This window comes from Chlorocebus sabaeus, chromosome 7 (assembly GCF_047675955.1).
Source record: "Chlorocebus sabaeus isolate Y175 chromosome 7, mChlSab1.0.hap1, whole genome shotgun sequence".
Lineage (NCBI taxonomy): Eukaryota > Metazoa > Chordata > Mammalia > Primates > Cercopithecidae > Chlorocebus > Chlorocebus sabaeus.
This window is the reverse complement of record NC_132910.1, coordinates 25757153-25780937: the sequence shown is the minus strand read 5'-3', so window position 1 is coordinate 25780937 and position 23785 is coordinate 25757153. Positions and strand designations below refer to the sequence as shown.

General features: G+C 36.3%; 1 protein-coding gene across 1 annotated transcript; it reads right to left on the bottom strand.

Annotated features, from left to right (window-relative positions):
- Positions 1–11258: 11258 nt before the first annotated feature.
- AREG (amphiregulin) lies at positions 11259–21330 on the bottom strand. The gene is made up of 6 exons (XM_007998899.3): positions 21002–21330; positions 19682–19930; positions 17045–17246; positions 15751–15903; positions 13636–13747; positions 11259–11509 (listed from the first exon to the last, which is right to left on the bottom strand). Exons 1-5 carry the CDS (start codon positions 21060–21062, stop codon positions 13654–13656), a joined length of 759 nt encoding a protein of 252 aa, XP_007997090.2. The 5' UTR covers positions 21063–21330; the 3' UTR covers positions 11259–11509; positions 13636–13653.
- Between the last annotated feature and the right edge of the window lie 2455 nt (positions 21331–23785).

The window sequence follows — 23785 nt, the reverse complement described above, 5'->3', positions numbered from 1 at the left end:
TTCTTTCTTCTTTGACTCAACACCTCCTTTTCAACATTAAAAAAAACTACATCATTACTATGAATACATGTCCTTCATTTTTAATGGTTGCATAGTATTTCCCAGTGAGCATCCACCCAGTTGATTTCTGCATTATCCACTTTGAACACATCAATTGCCTCTAATCTCTCACTAACATTAAATAAAACTATAATGAACACCTTCATGCAAGTCTTTACATGTGTCAGGAATATATTTACTCTGGATAATATGGTATTTTCATTTTTAATTTTACTAAGCACTTCCATAATGGCCGCTCCAGGCTAATCTTCAGTCAGTAATGTTTAAGAATTCCTATGTCCACAAGCTTCTGCCAACATTTAGCATTACCCAACTTCTATTTTTTCAAATCTTATGGTCATTAAGTGATATCCTATTGTTATTTTGATTTGTATTTGTGTTTATTTCAATAAGTTTCAGCATGTTTATATGCAGGGCCATAATATATGGATGTGGGTTCTTACAAAAGAGCACCTAGCCAAGAATGTGAGTGGGAGCTCAAAACCAGCTCGTGCCCTGTGTGCACTGCCATGGATGGGACAACAGCTATTTGAAGGAAAGGCTGACTATTTCTAATTCCACCCAAGCAACAAATGAGCTGTCACTAGTCATAGCCGCATCTTTATTAGTTACTTAGGTTTTAAATTCTGTGAATTCCTAGCCCATATCCTTTCCCCCCTTTAAACTGAAGGTCCTAAGTTGAAGGTATTTCTTTGTTGACTTTTTAGTCATTACTTGAATATTATAATCCCTTTTTGTTTTTAGACCTTGTACATTCCTTCTCGCATTTTTGTCAGCTGTCACAAATTTGTCCATGACATTCTTCTTGTAACAGAACTTTTAAATTTTGATGTAATTTAAAATAATAGTTGATTTTCTCTTTATGTTTTTAAATTATGGGATTTTGCTTAAATCCATTCCTATCTTTAAATTACGTCTACATTTTCTACATTATTTTGTATTTACTTCATAGTTGCACATTTTACATTAAGATATTTTATCTTTGTGGAGTCTATCATTGTCTATGGTATAAGGTAGCCATCTGAATTTATTTTTCTTCATATTCTAAGACCCTCCCCCTTTCATTTTTACATTTACTAAGCAGTTTATTTTTTTCTTATTAATTTATAGGACAATTTTATTGTGTAATAATACACTGAGCTCACAGAGAGCTCAGAGCCAATTGCATTGGTCTATTTGTTCATGATTACACGAGAATGTCACTGTTTCAACTCTACATATGCTTGGGCAATAGGGTATATTCATTTATAACTTCACTAAGTACTACTGTAATGGCAGCTCCAAGCTAATATCCAACCAGCAATGTTTACAGCATCCAGTAAGCCAAAAATCCTTTATTATTTTTCTTTGTTTGTTTTTAAATGACAGCTGTTTATGGACTACCATTTTCCCATGGAAATTTTAAAATATGATTTATGAAGTTCCTCAAAATATCCAGTTGAAATTTTGATTAGCATTTTAATGAATTTAAAGATTATTTGGAGAGAGAATTACCCTCTGTACACTATAAGGTCTAAAAGAAGGGAATGTCACTCCATGACAGGTTTGTTTTCTTTTAAAAGATGTCTAAAATTTTCTTCAATGAAATCTGATGTACTTCTTGTAAATACATAAATTATAGTTTTCTAAAGACTGAATACCATTTTATTTTTATCTTAATACCGCTGTTTGTAGGAAAAAAGCTGTTAATTTTCAAATTGTATACCTGGAAATTCATGAAATTTTCTTAAAATTTCCTTTTTTTTTTTCTTTTCTTTTTTTTTTTTTTTTTTTTTTTTTTTTTGAGACGGAGTCTCGCTCTGTCGCCCAGGCTGGAGTGCAGTGGCCGGATCTCAGCTCACTGCAAGCTCCGCCTCCCAGGTTTACGCCATTCTCCTGCCTCAGCCTCCCGAGTAGCTGGGACTACAGGCGCCCGCCACCTCGCCCTGCTAGTTTTTTGTATTTTTTTATTAGAGACGGGGTTTCACCGTGTTAGCCAGGATGGTCTCGATCTCCTGACCTTGTGATCCGCCCGTCTCGGCCTCCCAAAGTGCTGGGCTTACAGGCTTGAGCCACCGCACCCGGCCCATGACATAATTTTTTAAAATATAACTTTCCATTTTTGTATCTGTGTATAAGTAAAATGTGCTTATGATTGTCTTCTTATATTGCCCTTCTACATATTGGCATCAAGATTGCCCTATCTTCATAAAATGAGTTGGGCATATGTCACTTTTTTTTACATTCTGAGCAACTGTAAAATCATGTGGGCTGGGTTGGGGGGTTTTTCCTTTCTTTTTTTGGGAGAATGGGAGAAGATGAATTTTGATTATCCCTTCAATTTTTTATTGCTTATTGGTTTATTTAAGGGATTTTTCCCCATCAGACATTTTGTATTTGTTTTGTATTTTTGTAGCAATTTATCCATTGCATCTAGGGGTTTTATATATTACTGCCTTCTAGTAACTATGAGGATAGAACAGTAGCAATGGGGAAACAACCTAGTTCTTGGTTATTATTATTGGACCATTGAATTAATAAAACTTATAGTGTCCTACTTCTTTATTTCGTTTATTAGAGGTAATAATAAGGTATCTTATTTTTAAGCCACTAAATTTACTTACATATGTGGATCTTCATACTTTTTTAATTTTTAAAATTTATTGTTTCTGTAGTTACTTATCCTTTTACTTTCAGCCTTTTATTTTTTCCATTCTCTCTTTAATCAGTTTTAACAAGGCCTGTCTTATTACTATTTCCAAAGAATAGCCATTTGGCTTTGTTTTTCAGTTATCTTTATTATTTATTTCCACTCTTATTTTAAATATTTCCATCTTAATTTCATTATGTTTATACCATTGTTTTTTCTTACTTAGTTTTGAGTTAAATGCTTAAAGTTGTTTTATTGATAAACATGTTTATCTTTCTGATAAATATATTTATCTATAAATGTTCTACTGAGTGCTGCTTTTGCTATGCCTCACAAATTTTAACAAATAAAATTTTAATCAGTTGTAAGTATTTGGTAATTTTCCTTAATATTTTTAATTTAAGTGATTTTGTATTATGTTAATGTTCAAAGATATGAGAGGTTTGTGCTGTCCTTTTTCAGATTGTTTTCTAATTGCATTGCATTGTGGCTCTATGTTCCAACCTGCTAACCACCTCACTACCAGCACACACACACAGGCACACAAACACACACACACACATAGACACACACACAGAGAAGTTTATGATACATTTTATCTCCCCAAAGAGATTTGTAAAAGGGTTGAGTTATATTTTGCAAAGTATCACTAAGTTTTATAGTAACTGCTTCAAAAATATTTGTTAAATTAGTAATTAAATGAAATAGTATATGCATGTAATTTGAGAGATTGGAGGCTAATAGGAATATATTTGCATGAGGTGTTACTAAGTAATTACGTTAATTTCCAAAACACAGAAGAAAACCAGTATCATCAAGTTAGTTATATGTCATAAAAGGCAGATCCGTCTAACCAAGTGCATTATTCACTATGTAAATGATGATCACCTGGTTTGACACTAAGTCTTTTATTCTGCTCTTTCCCTTCCGATATTAATTTTCTGGACACTTTTCCTTTGGACTTATGAGATACTGCTGTTCAATAATCTGTGCTTCTGTGGTACATGGTTAGAGTTTAATAATACTTTGCAATTATTTATTGAATGAATGACAAAGTAGCCAAAGTAGCCAAGAAGTAAGGGAAACATTGTTCAGCAATAAGCCAGTCACTATAGCAGATGTGTGTTGTGCCTGGTTGTATTCCCCAGGTTGTTACTATTTCTAAGCAACCTGGCCCTACTACTGCCCAGTTTCATTGCCTGAGGATTTTCTGCAGCCACTGGAGTTCGCTTTGGAGCAATCCAACAGTTCCAGGGAATTAATCTCCCCAACCCTAAGAGTAGCTCTTAACCAATGATTGGTGGAAATTTGAGGAAACTCTAGCTTCCTTACCCCGTGCGTGGACTAACTCTAAGGTATGTGTTCTGGACTGCTACCAAGAGTTCCCCCAGAAAGATTAAGCTCTACTTTTCTAAAATGATATTTGGCTGAATAATATATCCTTTATTGTTTCCTTTCACATTTCAGTTTAACTTCCCTAAATAAACTACATGATCTTAAATCCTAGTCTCAAGTCTGCTTCTGAGGGGAAAAATCTTAGTGAATATGTTCTGGGTACCAGCTATGTGGAAGGCATCGTCTGTGTCATTGGGAATACAGGAAAGACTAAAAAGAAAAATAGGGAGAAAATTGATAATTTTCCCAAAACTAAATATTAGTAACTTTCTATTCATCACTGTTCACCTACTAATCATATTCCTACCAAGGCTGTCCTTCATTGAGATGGATTTATTTCCTTGTGAATCACTTTCATTATACCTCTTAGAAGGCAGACTATTATTTATCTTCACATTCCAACTCATCTGACACAATGTTCTTCATGCAGGTAACACACAAATGATTCTGACTGACACAGAAATGCAAAGGATAGAGACAATTATGAACAACTATACACAAATACATTAAAAACTAGAGGAAATGAATACATTTCTGGACACATACAACCTACCAAGTTTTAACCAAGAATAAACAGAAAATCTGAACATACCACTAAAAAATGTCTCAACAAAGAATAGTCTAGGGCAAGATGGGTTCACTGGTGAATTCTACCAAACTCTAAAAAAGAACTAATGCCAATTCTTCTCAAACAATTTCAAAAAAATTAAAGGGAATGGAGTTCTTCCATATTTAACCTATGAGGTCAGCATAACCTTCCTACCAAAACTAATTAAGGACACAACAACAGCAACAACTACAGACCAATGTTCCTAATTAATGTTGATACAAAAATTCTTAACACAATACTAGTAAACAAAATCTAACAGCATGTAAAAAAAGACCATGCATCAAGATCAAGTGGGATTTATCCTAGGAATGCAAGGATGGTTTAACATATGCAAATCTATAAATATGATACAACACACCAATAGAACGAAGGACAAAAATCATATGATCATTTCTATATATGCAGAGGAAACATTTGATAACATTCAACATTACTTCAGGGTAAAAGACTCTCAATAAATTAGGTATAAAAGGAAAGTGCCTCAATACAATAAAGACTATATATGACAAACCCACAGCTGACATTATACTAAAGGGGGAAAAGCAGAAAGCTTTTCCTCTAAGATCACAAACGAGAAAAAGATGCCCAGTCTCATCACTCTTAGTCAACACAGCACTGGAAGTCCTAGCCAGAGCAAATAGGCAAGAGAAACAAATAAAGGACATCTAAATTGAAAAAGGGAAAGTCCAGTTGTCCCTATTAGCAGATGACATACTCTTTCATACAGACAAATCTAAAGACTCTGCCATAAAACTTAGACTTGATAACTGAATTCAGTAAATTTGCAGGATACAAAATCACCATACCGAAGTCAGTAGTGTTTCTATACACAAACAATGAACTGGCTGGAAAAGAAATCAAGAAATAAATTTCATGTACAATAACTATAACTATAAAATTATTTTAATATGTTATATTTATATATAATGTATATATTTATTTATATATTTATGTATTTGTATTTTTACATTTAATATAAATATTAAATTTATAGGAATAAATTTAACCAAGGAGGTTAATGGTCTCTACAAGGAAAACTATAAAACACTGATAAATGAAATTGAAGAAGATACCCTAAAAATGGAATTTTTTCACAAACTGAAAAAATTAATATTCTTAAAATGAAAATATGACTCAAAACAATCTAAAGATTCAATGCAATTTCTATCAAAATGCCAGACACACAGACAAATGGAACAAACTAGATAGCCCAGAAATTAACCCAAGTGTCTACAGTCAACTGTTTTTTGACAAAGATACCAAGAACATTCACTGGGAAAAGGAAAGTTTCTTCAATAAATGGTACTGGTAATACTGGATATGCATATACAGAAAAATAAACCTTGACCCTTATCTCTCACTCTATTCAGAAATCAACTCAAAACGGATTACAGCCTAACTATAAGACCTGAAACTTTAAAACTACCAAGAGAAAATACAGGGAAAATGCTTCAGGACATTGGTCTGAGAAAACATTTTATGAATAAGACCTCAGAAGCATAGGCAATAAAAGCAAAAATAAACAAATGGGATTATATTAAAGTTAAAAGCTTTTGCACAACAAGGGAAACAATCAACAGGATAAAGAGACAAGCTAGAGAATGAGAGAAAATATTCTCAAAGTATTCATCCAACAGGTGATTAATATTCACAATATAAAAGAAACTCAAGCATCTCAACAGCAAACAATCTGATTAAAAAATGGGCAAATGATCTGAACAGATATTTCTCCAAAGAAGACATACAAATGGCTGACAAATATTTTTAAATTTTAATATTACTAATCATCAGGTAAATGCAAATAAAAACTATAATGAAATATCATCTCACTCCAGTTAGGATGACTATTATCAAAAAAGACAAAAAATAGCAAATGCTAGTGAAGATGTGGAAAAAAGAGAACTCATGCACTCTCAGTGGGAATGTAAACTACAACAGTCAACTACAACTACAGTGAACTAATAAACATACAGTAAACTAGTATAGAGAAGAGTATGGATGTCTCTCAGAAAACTACAAATAGAACTACCATGTGATCCAGCAATCTGACTACTGGGCATTTATACAAAGGAAAAGCAATCAGGATATCAAAGAGCTATCTCCATCCCCATGTTCATTGCATGTTTGTTGCAGTACTATTCACAGTAGCCAAGATATGGAATTAACCCAAGTGGCCAATAACATAGGAATGGATTTAAAACTGTGGTGTATATACACAATGGAATACTATTCAGCCATGAAAAAGAATGAAATCCTGCCATTCACAGCAACAAGAATGAAACTGGAGAATATTATGTTACATGAAATAAGGCAGGAACAGAAAATTAACTGTCACATGTTCTTACTCATATGTAGAAGCTTTAAAATAGTTGGTATCATAGAGGTAATAAGTAAAAATAGAAGATACCTGAGGCTAGGAAGGGTATAATGGGAAGAAAGAATAGGGAGTGATTTGGACACGAAGGACCCAAAATTATCACTAGATAAGAGAAATAAGTCCTACTGTTTTGAAGAAAATAAATAAAGAAGGAAGGAGGATCTAACATCAGAAGCAATGTCAGATGAAAGAAACTTTCCCTGAAAGGAACAGCCAAGTAAGGGCCATGAAAACTGACTGAAAAATTTGAGTATAATTTTTACACACTCTTAAATAAAGTGGGAATCATATCCATTGAGAAGTTATTATTGTCACTTCATAACCTGTAAAAGGATTTTTGCTACTGAGTAAACACATTATGTAGGACTTCAAATGCATACAGCTCTCCCAGTTGCAAAACACTTTCTGTAATGACAATTATAAAAAGAAATGATATTGAATGTCCTCTAATCATTCCTTCTCCAATCAACATATATTTATTGAGCAGTAAAAAAGACACAGTCCCTTCCCTTGGGAGCTTATAGACAAGTAGGGGAATAAGGTATTAAATAAAGAATTATACAAATAAGCATTGAGTTGAAAGTTAGTGTTATGAGAGTATATAACAGGATAATTTTACCTAGGCTGGAGGCAAAAAGGAGAGTGGAGAAAGTTATCTGGGAGAAAGAATTAGTTCAGCTGAAATAGGCTTAGGCAGAATTTTATGATTCTTAAGCTACTAAGTAGATTCTTTCATGTACAGAATAAGCACCTACGCTTGGGCATAATACAGGCAAATAAGGAAAATATTTTGCTGTTCTCTGAGATAAATTGACAAAATGAGGATCTCTTGAGGACCTGGCTAAAATAATAGCATGCTCCTCTCCCAAAGTGCCACAGTGCTGGAGATACCCAGGGAAAAGGAAACAAATGTTGATACACACTCATTTAACCTGACTAGTCATCTAAAATTAACTTTGACTATAGACTTTTAGTTTCTGAGATCATGAACAGGGGAAAATGAAAAACTGAATGTTATTTATCACATCCTGGAATTAATCGAGTTTGCCTCCAAGAAGGAATGCCGTAGTCTAACCTAACCAGCATTTCATAAATTGTCTTTAGCTTGAGGAAAACACACATATGTACATGATATCTAACCAATTACAAAAACAGCCTTTTTGGAAAGTGGGGTGGCTAACGAGCAGCATCCAGCTTTAATCGTGTATTTCCAATATTTATTTGGTTGATATATCATTGTCTCTGTTTTTCATTCTGTGTGTACACATAAATAAGAGTTCAGTTGTATTTTAGGAGACGATGAGGAAATTTTGGGGCTACAGCACAGGTATATAAAAAAACAATGCCACCATATTTGGGTCTCAAAGAGATAAACCAGCTATTTAAATATCTTATAAGTGAATGGCAGTCAAAACTATGCAAAACTAACATACATATAGAATTCTCCAAACCTAAAACAAACACCTTGACTATAGGAGGAATAGGAGAGTAGTCTAAGTGGACCAGTTCTGTAGCCAGAGATCCTGACCCTGTCATTTACTAGCTATGTGACCATGGTTAAGTTTCTTAATCTCTCTGAGCCTCGCTTTAATTATTTATAAAATGTATCTACCCTCTAAAAAAATAGATGAGTTACCACTTGTAAAGCACTTAGAAGAGTCTATGGGATACCAAACTACTCAATAAATTTGAGATTTATTATTGAGGTAGTAGTGTTTTCCCTTCTACTCCATTGTAATGACTTCATAAACTTTTGTTTTAAGGGCTAGAAAAGCATATGGGATAGCAAGCCTAGAACCTTCACAGTGGTGGCCGCTGGCAAAAATTGTCAACATGCATATTTCTTCTAGCTTATTATAGCCTCCTTTGGTAATCTTGAGAGCTTACGTGGCTTTTGTTATCAAATATATTTTGATAACTCTCAATCTACAAGTTTTTTTCTCCATGAACTTCTTGTGTATCTAACTGCTTGCTGGATGTCTTCCAGCACCTCAAACTTCACCGATCCAAAGCAGAATTCATTATCACACTTGTAGGCCTTCTCTTTTTCTTCCCCATGTTCAATCTCAAATGTGAGGTAAGGATCAGGGTTGATTTAATTGACTAACTGGCCAGGCTGATAGTTATTTCCTCGTAAATCTATCACGAATGTAAAAGGATAACTTTACAAAATAGAGAAGAGTCATTCTTCAGTCAAAAATAAATGAAAAGCTGTGTTTCCCTTCTAAAATATAGAACAAGCCAGTTCAAGGATTCCTTACTTTAAATCATTTCACCAGCCACCTAGCCATTGAAGCCAGGAATCTGAGTGATCCCAGATTTCTTCTCTTCTTGCATTATCTCATTACTCTCAGCCTTCTTTTTATAATAAATAATCATTTTTGTTGTTTTTGTTTTGTTTTTTTCAGATACAAGGTCTTGCAACATTTCTGAGGCTGGAGTGCAGTAGCTATTCATACGTGTGATCATAACACAGTAGTCTCGAACTCCTGGGTTCAAGCTTTTGTCCCGCCTCAGCCTCGCAAGTAGCTGAGACGACAGGGGCACCTCATTGACCCCCACTATGTGTTTATGTTTTTATAAAACTTCAAATCCATGTTGAGTTTCCCTTCTTAGCTTCAGATATCCTTTACATTTCACCTGGAAGAGCTCAATTGCTTCTAAGCCTATCTTCTAACCTTTGGCTTGGCTAAAATCCCTCCCCACCACTGTGGTCTGATGACTTGCCCGGAATGAAAATCTGATCAAGTTTCTACCCTGATTTCCCATTGCGTCCCATGGTCTACAGGGTGACCCTGCCCTCACCACCTGGCTTCCTTAGATCCTTTTGACTTCTCAGTTAGTCTCAATGATACTTAATGATTTTCTGTATTTTCTTTCAGGTCATATTGTTTTGTGACTTTGTAATTTTGCTTATGCCTATAACAATCTTCTCTCCATAACTCCTATTCATCCTTCAAAACGGTTTCAGGTAGCATCTCTCCAGGAAGCCCTCCCTGACTCATTCAGGCTGAGCTAGGTGATAGCTTCCTGGGAGCTATCCTAGGAATTCCTGCTGCACACTTCAGCCAGTTATTTACTGCATGGCATAGAGAAAACACACCACCTCCTGCTAACTAGGTGGTAAATGTCTCGAAGGCAGAGCTTTTCTGTCTTCCACTATACTTGAATCATCAGCAAAAAATATTAGTGAACTAGGATGAGGCTCAACACTAGCTGCATATAGGAAATATCTAAGGATCTTTTTAAAGTGTTAATACCAACAACTCACTCTAGTCCATTGAAATGGGAGCCTCTGGGAGGGGAGTCTAGGAGCTTAGACATTTGAAACTCTTCAAGTGGTGATAAAGTATAGCTGAGGCTGGGAGCTCATTGGTTAGATGATCACTGGGCAAGGATATGGTGGATAATATGCCAGAGACATATGAAGGTGTTGATTCTTAATGCACCTTTCATTCATGAATTTCTCTTCTATGAGATGATCTCTGGTAATAGTCCCCATGCCCCCATACACATATCATAAAGGTTGTTTTGTTTTGTAACCAGGCAACTTAGTTCATCAGCCAGACATTAAACTGTGAGGCATCCCATAACCTTAGTGTTCTTGAAAGAGCATCTACCACCAATACACACACATTGGTTTAAAATACAATATTGTAAGAAAATAGTAACAAGGGGAGGGAAAGAAGAAGTGGGTTTTAGATACTTCATACATTCATGTCTTGATATTAGGGAAAGCAGTGTCAAATGTAAATACTTCCTGGTTCTCTTAATATGTCACTTTTGTAATATTCAAACCTATTTTTCTCTCCTTGTCTATGATGGTCATAGTGATGGGCAGTGAGTTTGCTTTCTTTTATAATATCTAGGTCCACTGTAACAGAGAGGTAGCACCTTATCTTGATTCCAGATGCTTTTATAATTAACAGCACTTGGTATAAGTTCTACATTGGATAAGTAAGACCAATTTGGGATTATTATTATAAACATTCACGTTTGTGGGAGAACCATGTGACTCTAGATTATAACTTTCCCATGAAGAGTGTCATCTAATAAAAAAATAAGTTTTAAAAACCAACATAAAGACAGTAAAAAGAGGGCGAAAAGCCTTCTAAATGATCAACCAACTGTTAGGAGAAAAATACACTGTAGTCTTGCAATATCAAAACTAATATTCAAACTCTCAATTTGTTTGGTTAAAAAAGTTTAATGAGCTGTAAAATAAATACACTTCCATTAAATATTAAATAAATTATTTACAACTTGAAAAAATACTTTTTACCTTCGTGTACCTTTATATACAGAAATAGCACAAAAAGTGACAATTGAAAGTTTAAAACCATCATAACAAAAAGGGTCCATTGTCTTATGATCCACTGGAAAGAGGACCAACTCATCATTTATGGCTATGACTTGGCAGTGACTCCAATGTGATATCCTGTGAGAAAATAAAATAAAACAAAATGTTAAAGATAAGCTCAATTCCAGCTGATCTTTAAGAAACTTTAAAGCATAATCAGGAATCAGAATTTCTATCAGTTGTTTTCTAGTACATCGTATGAGAAATGCTGATTTTTCAGAGACCAACTCTTACTTTGGCTTGAGTTCGTCTTTCACACCCGCTTTGATTATACACCTACTTCAGCAGAAGTCTGCATATGCTCAAACCTGTTGCATCAAATTCTGCTAATAGAAATGCAACAGCAGTCATGAGAAATAGTTTTCATAACCAAATCTATGCAGTGGACATAATTAAAATCAAAGATTAAGTGTCTCAGTGTATTTATGATATGCTTTTAATTTAGGAAAATTAGTACCAAGGGCATAATAATAGTAACTACCAGTTAGTAGGCAGCCACTATGTGCTAGCACAGCATATTCTCTTTCCTAAAATAATTCTGGGATCTATGCTGAAAAATCTCAGTGGCACTAAAATAACCAAAAATTCATCCTTATTCACATTGGTGGTCTTAGCTTTATCATATTAAGCCAATACATTAAAAACTTTGATGCAATAAATACTGAGCATAGCATTGGTATGAATAATTATCCATTTTATGAATTATTGAGCTAATTCTGCAATAGGCTAATAACAAAATATCTGTACTTAACCAATGCTAAATATAGTGTTGTTCAAGCATCAGAACCATCTGGAGTGTACATTAAAAATAGAAATTCTGATTCAGTGGATTTAGGGTTGGGCTTAGGAATATGCATATTCAACAAGCACCTCAAGTAACTCTTTTTTTTTTTTTTTTTTTTTTTTTTTTTTTTTTTTTTTTTTTTTTTTTTTTTTAAGATGGAGTTTCACTCTTGTTGCCCAGGTTGGAGTGCAATGGCACAATCTCAGATTACTGCAACCTCCACCTCCCAATTGCAGCAATTCACCTGCCTCAACCTCCCGAGTAGCTGGAATTATAGGCATTCACCACCACACCCAGCTATTTTTTTGTATTTTTAGTATAGAAAAGGTTTCACCATGTTGGCTAGACTGGTCTTGCACTCCTGACCTCAGGTGATCCGCCCACCTCAGCCTCCCAAAGTGCTGGGATTATAGGCCTCAGCCACAGTGCCCAGCCCTCAAGTAACCTTAAACCTACAGAAGTTAGACAATCAATAACTGAAATGACATCATCTCTCTTGAATGTCTAAGGAAATAAAGTTCCTTCTTCAGGCAGACTTCTGACAGACTGACAGAAATCAAGTGTGTTCTTGATTTCCTTGCCTCCCTCTTCCTCTGGGAGTTTTCTTCCTTAGCTTCTCACTTTCATTGTCAATGAAATATTCCTCTTCACACTTTCTTACCTTATACCCACAACATGCTTAGCTCTTTACAAGAAAATAAAATATATGTTCTCACCAACCTATTTATCAGATTTACATCCCCCTCCCTTTCTATTTCCTTTTGTAAAAAAGAGTATTCAACCAATTGTCTGTCTCCATGCCCTCACATTTTCAGTGCAAGCACCCCCAATTGTGGCTCTCCACCATGTGAGCTCAACCTATCAACACAACTGTATCTCCCCTAACACTCATTTAGACTAAGCCATTTTTCACAAGTTTCTAAAATGATCTATTCCATTTCTCAGTATAACCCTTCCTTTCCATTCAGTTTCTTGAACCAATCTTACTAGTCCTTGAAGGTTCACTTCCAAGGCCATCCTGAACACATATTTTCCTCCTCCCTAAATAAATTCCACTGGATTCTTTCTGATTTTCACTGGAAACTTCTTATACTCCATTGGTTCCTTTCCCATGACATTTATTTTACATCTCTAGTATTCTGGTTTTTTACATTTTTTTTTTCCTATCTACTAAACAATAAGTTCTTTGAGAATAGGATCAGTGTCTCTCATATTTATATCCCTAATAATACTGATTAAACACATAGTCTATTCTCAATACTGAATTCCATCTCATACTCAAAGAATAATACTTTAATATAGCCATTGTTCATAATGTATACATAATTAAGAACACATTCCATATTTTTCTTGAGATTATATAGTGTTAAATTTTTTAAATTATAGAATATGATCTAAAGATATATTTTAAAACTCAAACCTGTAATTTTATCTTCAGTTATGCTATAGCATGTACATTTCCATTCTCTTGTCGAAGTTTCTTTCGTTCCTCAGCTTCTCCTTCATATTTCCTGACGTATCGTTTTCTAAGACTTCAGAGAACAAGGTATTTTAATGTTATCAAAGCTCTATTCATCTAAATGTTTGACTGGGGTTTTTATGAGCACAGGGGGTTCTACTTCATGAGTAGTGATAGACCAGTAATCACTACACTTGACACTAAACCTAAATCTGGCTATAAAATATTACCAATTTATAAGGAGGTATTTATGTTGACTTTATATAAACCTATTTCCAGAGGACTTATAATTAAATAAATGTGTCTTGATATGCCAGTTCTAAGAAGGTATGAAACATATCTGGATGTCTTGTTTTCGCAGAACTTAGCACAGCTGCCATGCTCAACTGGAGAAGATGATAGTATAGTTTTGCCACAGGAAGACTCTATGCTCGCACAAAGTAAATGATTAAATATTTTTAAAACAGGCTTACAAAACAAGTTGAACTTTATTTATTTCTAGGTATAATATATATCCTTCTAGTTTAATTTACTGCTACTTTCCACTTTAAAAACTCAATTATTTAAAAACTTCTAGTTGTTGTATAAACAACCCCTGTTGTTAGGAGGTCTTTAACCCACCACAAAACATTATCATTAAAATCCTAAAAAGTTTTCTTTTATTGTAATAGTAGAGGGAAAAACTCACCTCAATTAAGAAAACAAACCCAGCAACTTTTGCTTAGGTTTAGTGTTTGTTTTATATTTCAAACACAAGGAGAACATGGGAGACAACGGGAGAAAAGCCAGTTTAATTTTAAGAGTGCTAACATAACAAAATCTATCCATTCTTCCCGCAAAAATTAGGAAATATTTCAAGCCAAATAATTACAAGTTTAATTACTACAAAACATCTTCCTTAACTAGCGATTGTTTTGTTCTATCCTTAAAAATAATAATGGTTTGTCTGAGAGTCCCTCTCCTAAACCCCTTTGCATATCTGGCTTGCGGTACTGAAAAACCAGGACAAATTCTAGGGTGTACAAAACAAATTTAAGCTACATATCAAACTTTATATGCATGATGAAATAATTTGTGTCATTTTATCATGATATGATCTAAATTTAAAATAATTGTAAACAATGGCAGAAGATAAACCCTTGTTTCCTGAATGGTAGTCTTGGTAGGTCATGTACACACTGGATAGCTGTTAAGGTTATTTACCAAGACCTAAAATTAGAAGAATGAGTCCCTTGCTTTTCCCAAGCTCTAGTAGGACATGAGTCATCACAGAGCCATCCATGTCCTCCCCCAACTTCCCTCATTCAGTGACTTCTGTTTGACAGACAATGCCATTTTGATGCACCCATCAGTGCCTACTACCTGGGACAGTCTAGTCCTAACATTCACTAGTGATGAAGTGAAGTGTGTGATCTGTTATTATGAGCACAGGGAAGATATGCTGTAGTGAAACAGTAATAGAATTGTCCTTGCTTGCTATGCCATGTCATATGATGGAAATTTGTTTTTTAACAATTTAGTCCTCATATTTGATAGTAACAAAATAAGCATAGGCTGTAAGTAAATTAGTACCATGTTATATTCCTAACTTAGAATTTTGCATTCTAACATGAGCAGAAAACATATCTGTTCTTGGCTGCTGATGATTTGTAGTTCTTTGTCGTTTTTGGTATCAAAGCAGTATGTCTGATACTATGAACCTCCTACAAACCAGGTCTTAATTAGCTTCTGAGACTTGATGAAGCATAGGATTTCACAGAAGATATAAATATTTTCTGAGATTCTAAAGTAACCATGAGCAGAAAAATGACATGAAATAAAACCCTCAATTATTTAAGTTCAAAAATTTTCTAGATCTTCTATAAAAGGGCTTTACATATTACATTTCAATGGTGGCCACGGTCATAAATACTGACCACTTTCTGTGATATTTGTCAATAAAATACAAAAATATAAACCAAAGATCATGTGACAACAATAGAATAATTCATCTAAAATACCATAGTATGAGAGAAATACTGAAAAAATTAACCTCCCATTATTGTGTTAAGAATTTGTAAGTTATGTCATACTTACTGGACTGTAATAACAGCAATAGCTGTGAGGATCACAGCAGACAGAAAGGCAGCTATGGCTGCTAATGCAATTTTTGATAAACTACTGTCAATCATGCTGTGAGTTTTCATGGACTTTTCCCCACACCGTTCACCGAAATATTCTTGCTGACATCTACAAACAATTCACATTTAAAAATTATAATCACAAAAACATTCTGTGTATCTTAAGCTTACTTTCCAGATCATAAAGAACCATTTAATTCCGACACTAAAAAAGTTATGCCATGTACTCATATTTTAAATAATGAGACACAGAATGCATTCTAACTAAGCATCTATTAGTATAAGAACAAGTTGAGATTAGTTTGGGTGTGATATTCCAAGAAGACACACCTTGTCATTCTTTGTGTTTCTCTTATGACCAACCGATGAGTTCAGTGATTTGTTATGCAGTTGATACATTCCACTATTATTTAATGTGCTAGCAGCTTGTGGGAGGTAAGCGGGGAGGAGGTTAAAACAATGTGAAAGATTATGTAAAAATTACCTTTAGGTCCTTTTTTAAAGGAGTTTTTAAAAAATACACGCACATATATGTGTGTGTGTGTATATATATATATACACACACACACATATATATATAGAAAGAAAGAGAGAGACAGAGCAAGCACGAGCATGCACAAAAAATAATGGTTTATACCAAGGGTCAGCAAACTACAGTCCATGGGTCAAATATGGCCATTTGCTGCTTTTTTGTTTTGTTAAACAACCTGCATGCAAAGAATAGTTTTTACATTTCTGTTTTGTTTTGAGACAGGGCCTCGCTCTGTCACCCAGGTGGGAGTGTAGTGGTGCGATCACAGCTCACTGCAGTCTCAACCTCTCGAGCTCAAGCAATTCTCCCACCTCAGCCTCCCAGGTTGCTGGGACTACAGGCTGTCACCATTGTACTCAGCTAAATTCTTCTGCATTTTTTGCAGAGATGGGGTTTCACCCCATGTTGCCCAGGCTGGTCTCGAACTCTTGGGCCCAAGGGATCTGCCCACCTCGACCTCCAAAGTGCTGGGAATACAGGTGTGAACCACTGTACCCACCAATTTTTACATTTTTAAATGGTTACACTTTAATTGGTTGTTTAAGTACATATAACAATCTTGGCCCACTAAGCCTATAATACTTACTATCTGGTGCTTTAACAAAAAGTTTACTGACCCTTGGTTTATACATTGGAAAAATAAATGGTTTCCTGCAGTTAGGGGTTTCAGACATGGTGCTATAAATACAGAATTGTATATACTTTGGGGAAAACTTACTTGCATGTCACTGCTTCCAGGTGCTCTATATATTTGCATTCTCCGTGAATGCAGAAATTTTGAAATTCTGCATTACATGGATTTTTCTTCTTTCTGTTTCTTCTATTTTTTCCATTTTTGCCTCCCTTTTTCTTTCTTTTGGGTTTATCTGAAGTATTTTCACTTTCGGTCTTGTTTTTGGGGGGCTTAACTACCTGCTCAACTAAAACAGAAAAGATTTACTGACAAGAGTCTCTCAAACTTGAATATCATTTTAGAGACACGAGAGAAAGATGTCATAGCAGTGAGAGCTCACAGGGGTAACAGCCATACACACCTCATTACCTAACACAATATAAAAGTTAGAAAGGATTGAGTAACTATAATGTATAATTTTCAGTTTTTTTCTACCAAAAAGTAGTGTCCACTCATGATTATAGTTGGGAATTAGTGAGTACTACGTGCAGGTGGAAAAAAATGAGAATTATAAATTAGAGTTACTCTACGTTATAATGCTCCAACTCCCAGATTACAACAGACTATAATCAAATTGATACTTTCCATGGAGCTCATTTCTGTGGTCAATCTATTTGAAAACAGGAGCCCAGGAACATTTATATTCAATGCTTCAGAGATTTATCTTATCAGATCCACAGAAACTTTTGTTCAGTCTTGCAGTTATGCAAGGTGTAGTTTACCCACATACCAAAGATAGGAAAGGGCTTTCCATGTTAGTGCTGTGCATTTTGTTACGCTAATGTCTGCAGAGGTTTATCCAAGTGAATATTTAGCAAACAGATTTCAGTAAAGAGAAAATACTATTAGTCATAATGGTCATGCAGCACCCATTAAATACAAAACATAAGAAACATAGTGAAGGTCAACTACGGTATCAAAGACAGAATATCTGTGATTAAGGAAATGCAAAATAAATACTGAATATTTTAGCAGATTATTATAACATTTAACAAAAGTAAAATTAGTAGCAAATGTTTAAGAGGTGGTTATGCAATTTTTATGCTGAAACTTTTCTCTGATGATAAAAAAGCACAAGATAGAAAAGTCCTTTAAGAGAAATATTTTGAATGAACATAACTTCACTTTATCAGATAGATGATAAACTATATAGACGGAGGCAAATAATAAATAGACACTATGCTGAAGTGTCGCAATAAGCACTAACATCATGGACATTTAACTTAGCCTTGTGAAGGTATTCAGCCAACATTTTCACTCTATTTCACAATGCATTGCAATTTTAAGCACTAGTCATCATTTGTACTACTAATCATTTACTTGGTCTTCTGAAGTGTTAACAACTTGAAACATGTTTAAGAGAACAGTTTCTAGACACCTTGATGGTCTAATCTCATGCCTTCAAAAATAAGCACACATAAACCCCCCTTCCCCACCTCACAGAAAAGTACACTTTCAGAAGGAGGGGAATTAAGTGGAGTGTGTGCTAAAGGTTTTCTCACCTCCCACTCACTCCAGTCACTGTCCCTGTGGTACCACTTGATGTCCCTTCACCAGTTCTCAGAACCAGACAGTTTCCCTGGGAGAAGCCAGCGAAACTCAAGCCAGGACAGAAAAGGCCTTCAAGAGCTCTGAAACCATCTTGCCCTGCCTCTGTAGTGGATGCTCTTAGGATATTTAGACCTTGTTTATTGTTAACCTCTTCTTCCTTCAAACTCCAAAGTACGCAATATTTATCTCTCACTTTGGTACTTTCACTCCAAAGAAAGGGCGTTTTTAAAATATGAGATAACAGGAAAGTGAAAGAAACCATGGGTCACTATTATATAACTAACAAATGCGATTTGGGGTTAAAGAGTGATTTTAGCAATACAAAATCTATGTATATTCAGCCTTCTTTAATATTTCCAGATGGCATTATTATTATTATTATTCCATCAGTTTCTCACCACCTAGTACTTAAATGCTAAAGACTAATGCCTCCTGTCCCATTACTTCCTCTGCTCCCTTATTTGTGTTAAAATGCAGTTATTTGTGGTGGTGTGGGGGAAGGGGATACAAAAGCTAAGACAGATACAAAGTAGATAGGAATGGTTAATGTCTAAATTTGTCTCTCAGAATGGGGGCCGTGTAGCATAGTGGGAAAGAGCTTAGCCTCTCTTCTGCATAGAATCAAACAAACTGGAGCTCTAATTTTAACTCATCTGCTTGTTACCTGTGTAAGATAGATACAAAGTAGATAGGAATGGTTAATGTCTAAATTTGTCTCTCAGAATGGGGGTCGTGTAGCATAGTGGGAAAGAGCTTAGCGTCTCTTCTGCATAGAATCAAACAAACTGGAGCTCTAATTTTAACTCATCTGCTTGTTACCTGTGGAACCTAGAGCAAAACCTGTTTGGGCTTCAGTCATCACATCTGTAAAATGAGGATGACAATTCCTACTTAAAGTCATTGCGAAGATTAGGTTTAAAAATGAGACATACATCATTTATGATCACTCTGGCCAGATAGGATGTGTCCACATTATGGTTCTTTTTGTCTCAGTTTACCTAGGGGATATCCAACAGATGTACATACAATAAAGCCACTAAAAAATCTGGGGAGCAGCTCCACTTCTGAAGCAGCTTTGCTCATATAAACCCACATCTCATAGGCCATATTTTTGCTTTATCCTCTACTCACCTCTGACTGAATCATCTACAATATAGCCAGGTATTTGTGGTTCGTTATCATACTCTTCTGAATAGTCATAGTCGACTCCCGAGGACAGTTCACTACTAGAAGGCATTTCACTCACAGGGGAAATTTCACTTCCTGAAGACATCTCACTTCTTGAGGTAACCTCAAATCCATCAGCACTGTGGTCCCCAGAAAATGGTTCACGCTTCCCGGAGTAGGTGTCATTGCGGTCCGTTCCAGCAGCATAATGGCCTGCAGGGGACAGAGTAAGGGAAAAAAAGAAAAGGTAAAGTGGGGTGCCTTTCTCTCCAGTCAGCCGTGTTAGGAAGAAATGTTTATCTTTTGACATCAAAGCAGTTATTGCACATGTGCTATTGTTTGTGATTGAGTCATTTCTATGAAAGAGACTTTACATTTTTGCCAGCAAGCAAATTCAGCTGTCCCAATTACAGAGCTGCTTTTATGAAGTTTTTTTCCACAGATAATCCACATTAATTTCCACATGAAAAAAATCCCGCCAAATTGGCAAATTAATCTAATATGATTACTTGATGGGTAATGTCTAAAAATTCCCATCACTTCACATTCCAAATGCATTTCTTTTTTGGCTAGAATGCCATCCTGGACGATTTCAATAGGTTCTAGATATAAATATCAGATTTTCTTAATATGTGTTCATATTTTTAAAAGATTATGTACATAAAATGTAAAACATAATATAAACAGTGGTTAATTATATCGATTATTATTGTCATTTGTCATTATTATTATTATTACTACTACTACATAGACAATAAACTGAGTACTAAGATTTGGGGCCCAGAGTTAAGGCACTGCTTTATCTTGCTTTTTCTTAGGTCTCAATAAAACAGCATCAAAGTGGTGCTTTTAACCACTTGCCAGGACACTCTGAGTCCCTCTAGGAAGGTAAAGAAGAAATCACTAGACAGAGGAGATGGAGAATTAGGCAGGAGGCAGCAAACACTGCGGGGTCCAAGATCTGCGGAAATCACTTCACCTCTCTAGACTTTGGTCTTTTTAATCTGTGAAACGAAGGGTTAAGTTCAAATGATCTCTCCCGTCTCCTCAGCTGAACGAAAGAAAAAGTACAGGGATTCTCTGGGACACCTTGTCCTGGACGTCTGAGACATCTGCCCTTCTCTCTTCCTCCTAGGGAGGGAGCTACAGTGATCACCTCCTGCGGCGCAGGGTCCGGGGCGCTAAAGGGCGATTTTTGGAGAAGCAAGAGCCAAACTCAAGAGGCAACAGCTTTTGCCTGCCATGGGAGGACAGTCCAGCAGTTCAGCGCCGGTGAATCCTCACCTGAGCCGAGTATCAAGAGCCACAGCACCACCGGCGCCGGCAGCAGCAGCGGGGCTCTCATTGGTCCTTCGGAGCGGCGGCGTCTCGGTCTCTGGGGCAACTCGGTCTCTGGGACGCGAGTTGCGGCCAAAAGGAGCGGGTGTTGGAAGAGCGGGTGGAGAACGGGAGTGTGCGCCGCTCTCCAAGGCTTGGGGAGCTCGGGGCGGCGGGCGCGGCGCCTCGGGCTGTCCCGGGACCTCTGGGGCGCTGGCACCCAGGTGTGCGAACGTCTGTAGGGCGGCGCGCACCTGCTGCTTTATAGGCTCAGCCGGGATGGGGCCGCAGCCCATGACGTCAAGGCCGGGCCGTGGGTGGAGGCAGGCGGCTCCCCAGAAGGTGCTACCCGAAAACCACGCGCGGAGGACACACGCCCCGCCTCCCTCGTGCGTAAGGATTCGCGGAGAGGAAGTGGAACTTAAACCTCTAGCTGCAAGTCGTTTTTGAGGGCGAGCAGGACTGGAGTTTGGGAACTAGTATCACACAGTTAAAAGTCCCGACGTTTCAAATTCTGACAACCTCTTTGTATACTTAACATCTACAACAGACGGGGATTAAATAGAAGAGTTCCGTATGTAAAAGTACTTTAAGACCCAGAATGACTTTGCCTGATGTTTCCAACAAGAATAAAGGATGAGAGAGAGCTCTTAATGAGGAATTGTTTCATGTAGGATGGGCTTCTATCTCAATCAAGAACCCCTTACCACCCATTTCTGTGAAAGTGGCCAGAATTTCAAATCCCCTCACTCCTTATTTCTTTACGTGGCCCAGGGCCCTCATCAACATTAATATTTATTGATGATTTATTATTGCCAAATTATACACTTAAAATTTTACCTACACCATCCCACAGTCGATAATGTTCAAAGCCAGGTGGATTTGAATTCTTCATCTGACTCTGAAATCTGCTGTTTTCCACTCTGATAAAGGGATTTAGGATTAAACTCATCCTTGAGAACAGGATTTCTGGGAAGAACAATATTTAGCCTAAAGGATAATTTCTACTGGTGGCATATTGGCATTTAGGTGAAGGATAGTGTTCTAGAATGTGCCTCTCAAATCCCAAGATAAAAAGGTCAGCATTGAGGGCCCACTTACAACCTAGTAGGATATTTAATCATGACAAGTAGATAAAATGAAGAGGAGGCAGGAAGCTGCTTAATTTGACTAACTTGGATGTACTGTCAACTAAAGAACTGGATTTTTCTTGACTTGAAGAAGAGAAAAACCATTGTTCATTTTCCTTCACCTGGAGATATGTATCTCTTTCCTGATTGTTTCAGTAACACAGCCCTTTTAAGAATGTGGGTCAGGCCAGGCTCAGTGGCTCATGCCTGTAATCCCAGTACTTTGGGAGGCCGAGGTGGGTGGATCACCTGAGGGTCAGGAGTTCGAGAGTAGCCTGACCAAGATGGCGAAACCCCATCTCTACTAAAAACGCAAAGAAAATTAGCCGGGCGTGATGGCGCGTGCCTGTAGTTCCAGCTACTTGGGAGGGCTGAGACAGGAGACTCCCCTGAACACAGGAGGCAGAGGTTGCAGTGAGCCAAAGTCATGCCACTGCACTCCATCCTGGGTGACAGAGCGAGACTCCGACTCAAATAATAATAATAATAATAATAATAATAATAATAATAATAAGAGTCACAGTGCATCTGTCCTAATTCTGGGAAATATTTTAAAAGATCACTTATTTTTAATGGTGTATCACAGTGCATAGTCCAAATAATGTCATGCATTTAGTAGAATGAAATAATCATGAATTATGCCTTCTATTCCACATTTGTTGAGAGCGTATTTTGTGTGAGCCACCTGCTTTATTTTTTATGAAGAGGAGCAGTATAGGTTCACCAGGCGCTCAGTGGTGTGGGCCAGATACAAAGTAATTCTAATACATCAAATGATAAGAAGGTTCAGAGTGCCATAGAAAACTAGGACATGGTTTAATTTTGCCTCTGTTTAATGGAAAGCTCTGTGGAAAGATGAGGAGGCCCCTCAAAGGCCTTCCCAACAAATCTTTTACATGGAATAAAGACCTGATGTCAGGGTATGACCAAGTATGGGAAATAAGGCTAGAAAAGTGTCATGCCCATTCCAAAGTGAAGTAGGGGCCTGCGCTGTCATCTGTTCTGGTGGATGAGGCAATTGTGATTCAGAGAGATTGAGAGACTTGCCCAAAGATTTCAAAAGATTCTTTTGGAGACTTTGTTTGGAGTTCACAGTTGGTCTACAATGTCGCACCTCTATGCTCTCATAGGCTTCGTTTCTGTTCTAGCCCTATTTTTCTCATTTTCTTCTTCTTTTTGATTGACAAGTAACTTCATATTTGTAGTATATGACATGATGTTTTGATATATGTATACATTGAGGTTAAATCAAGCTATTTAACATATGCAATACTTTCCATTTTCATATTCTTGTTATTGAGGTGAAAACACGTTGTGCAGATCAGTCATCAGAAATGTTTCACTTTCTATTTGAAGGGAAAGTGGACTATTCATACTGGAAATTGCTTAGTCTTTTTCCAGTTGGAAATTTAGAGGGTGATCATTTACAATGATGTGGCACATAACCTAGATCATGGGGGCAGCATAGCTTAGTGTCTTGGATGAGCTTAAGAGTCAAACCAATGTGGATTTTCATATACAAATTCCACCACATACTAAGTTACTTAATATTTGAAAGATTCAGATTCCTCATCTGAAAATAAAAAATAAAGATAGTTACATGCTCTTATGCAGATCAAAT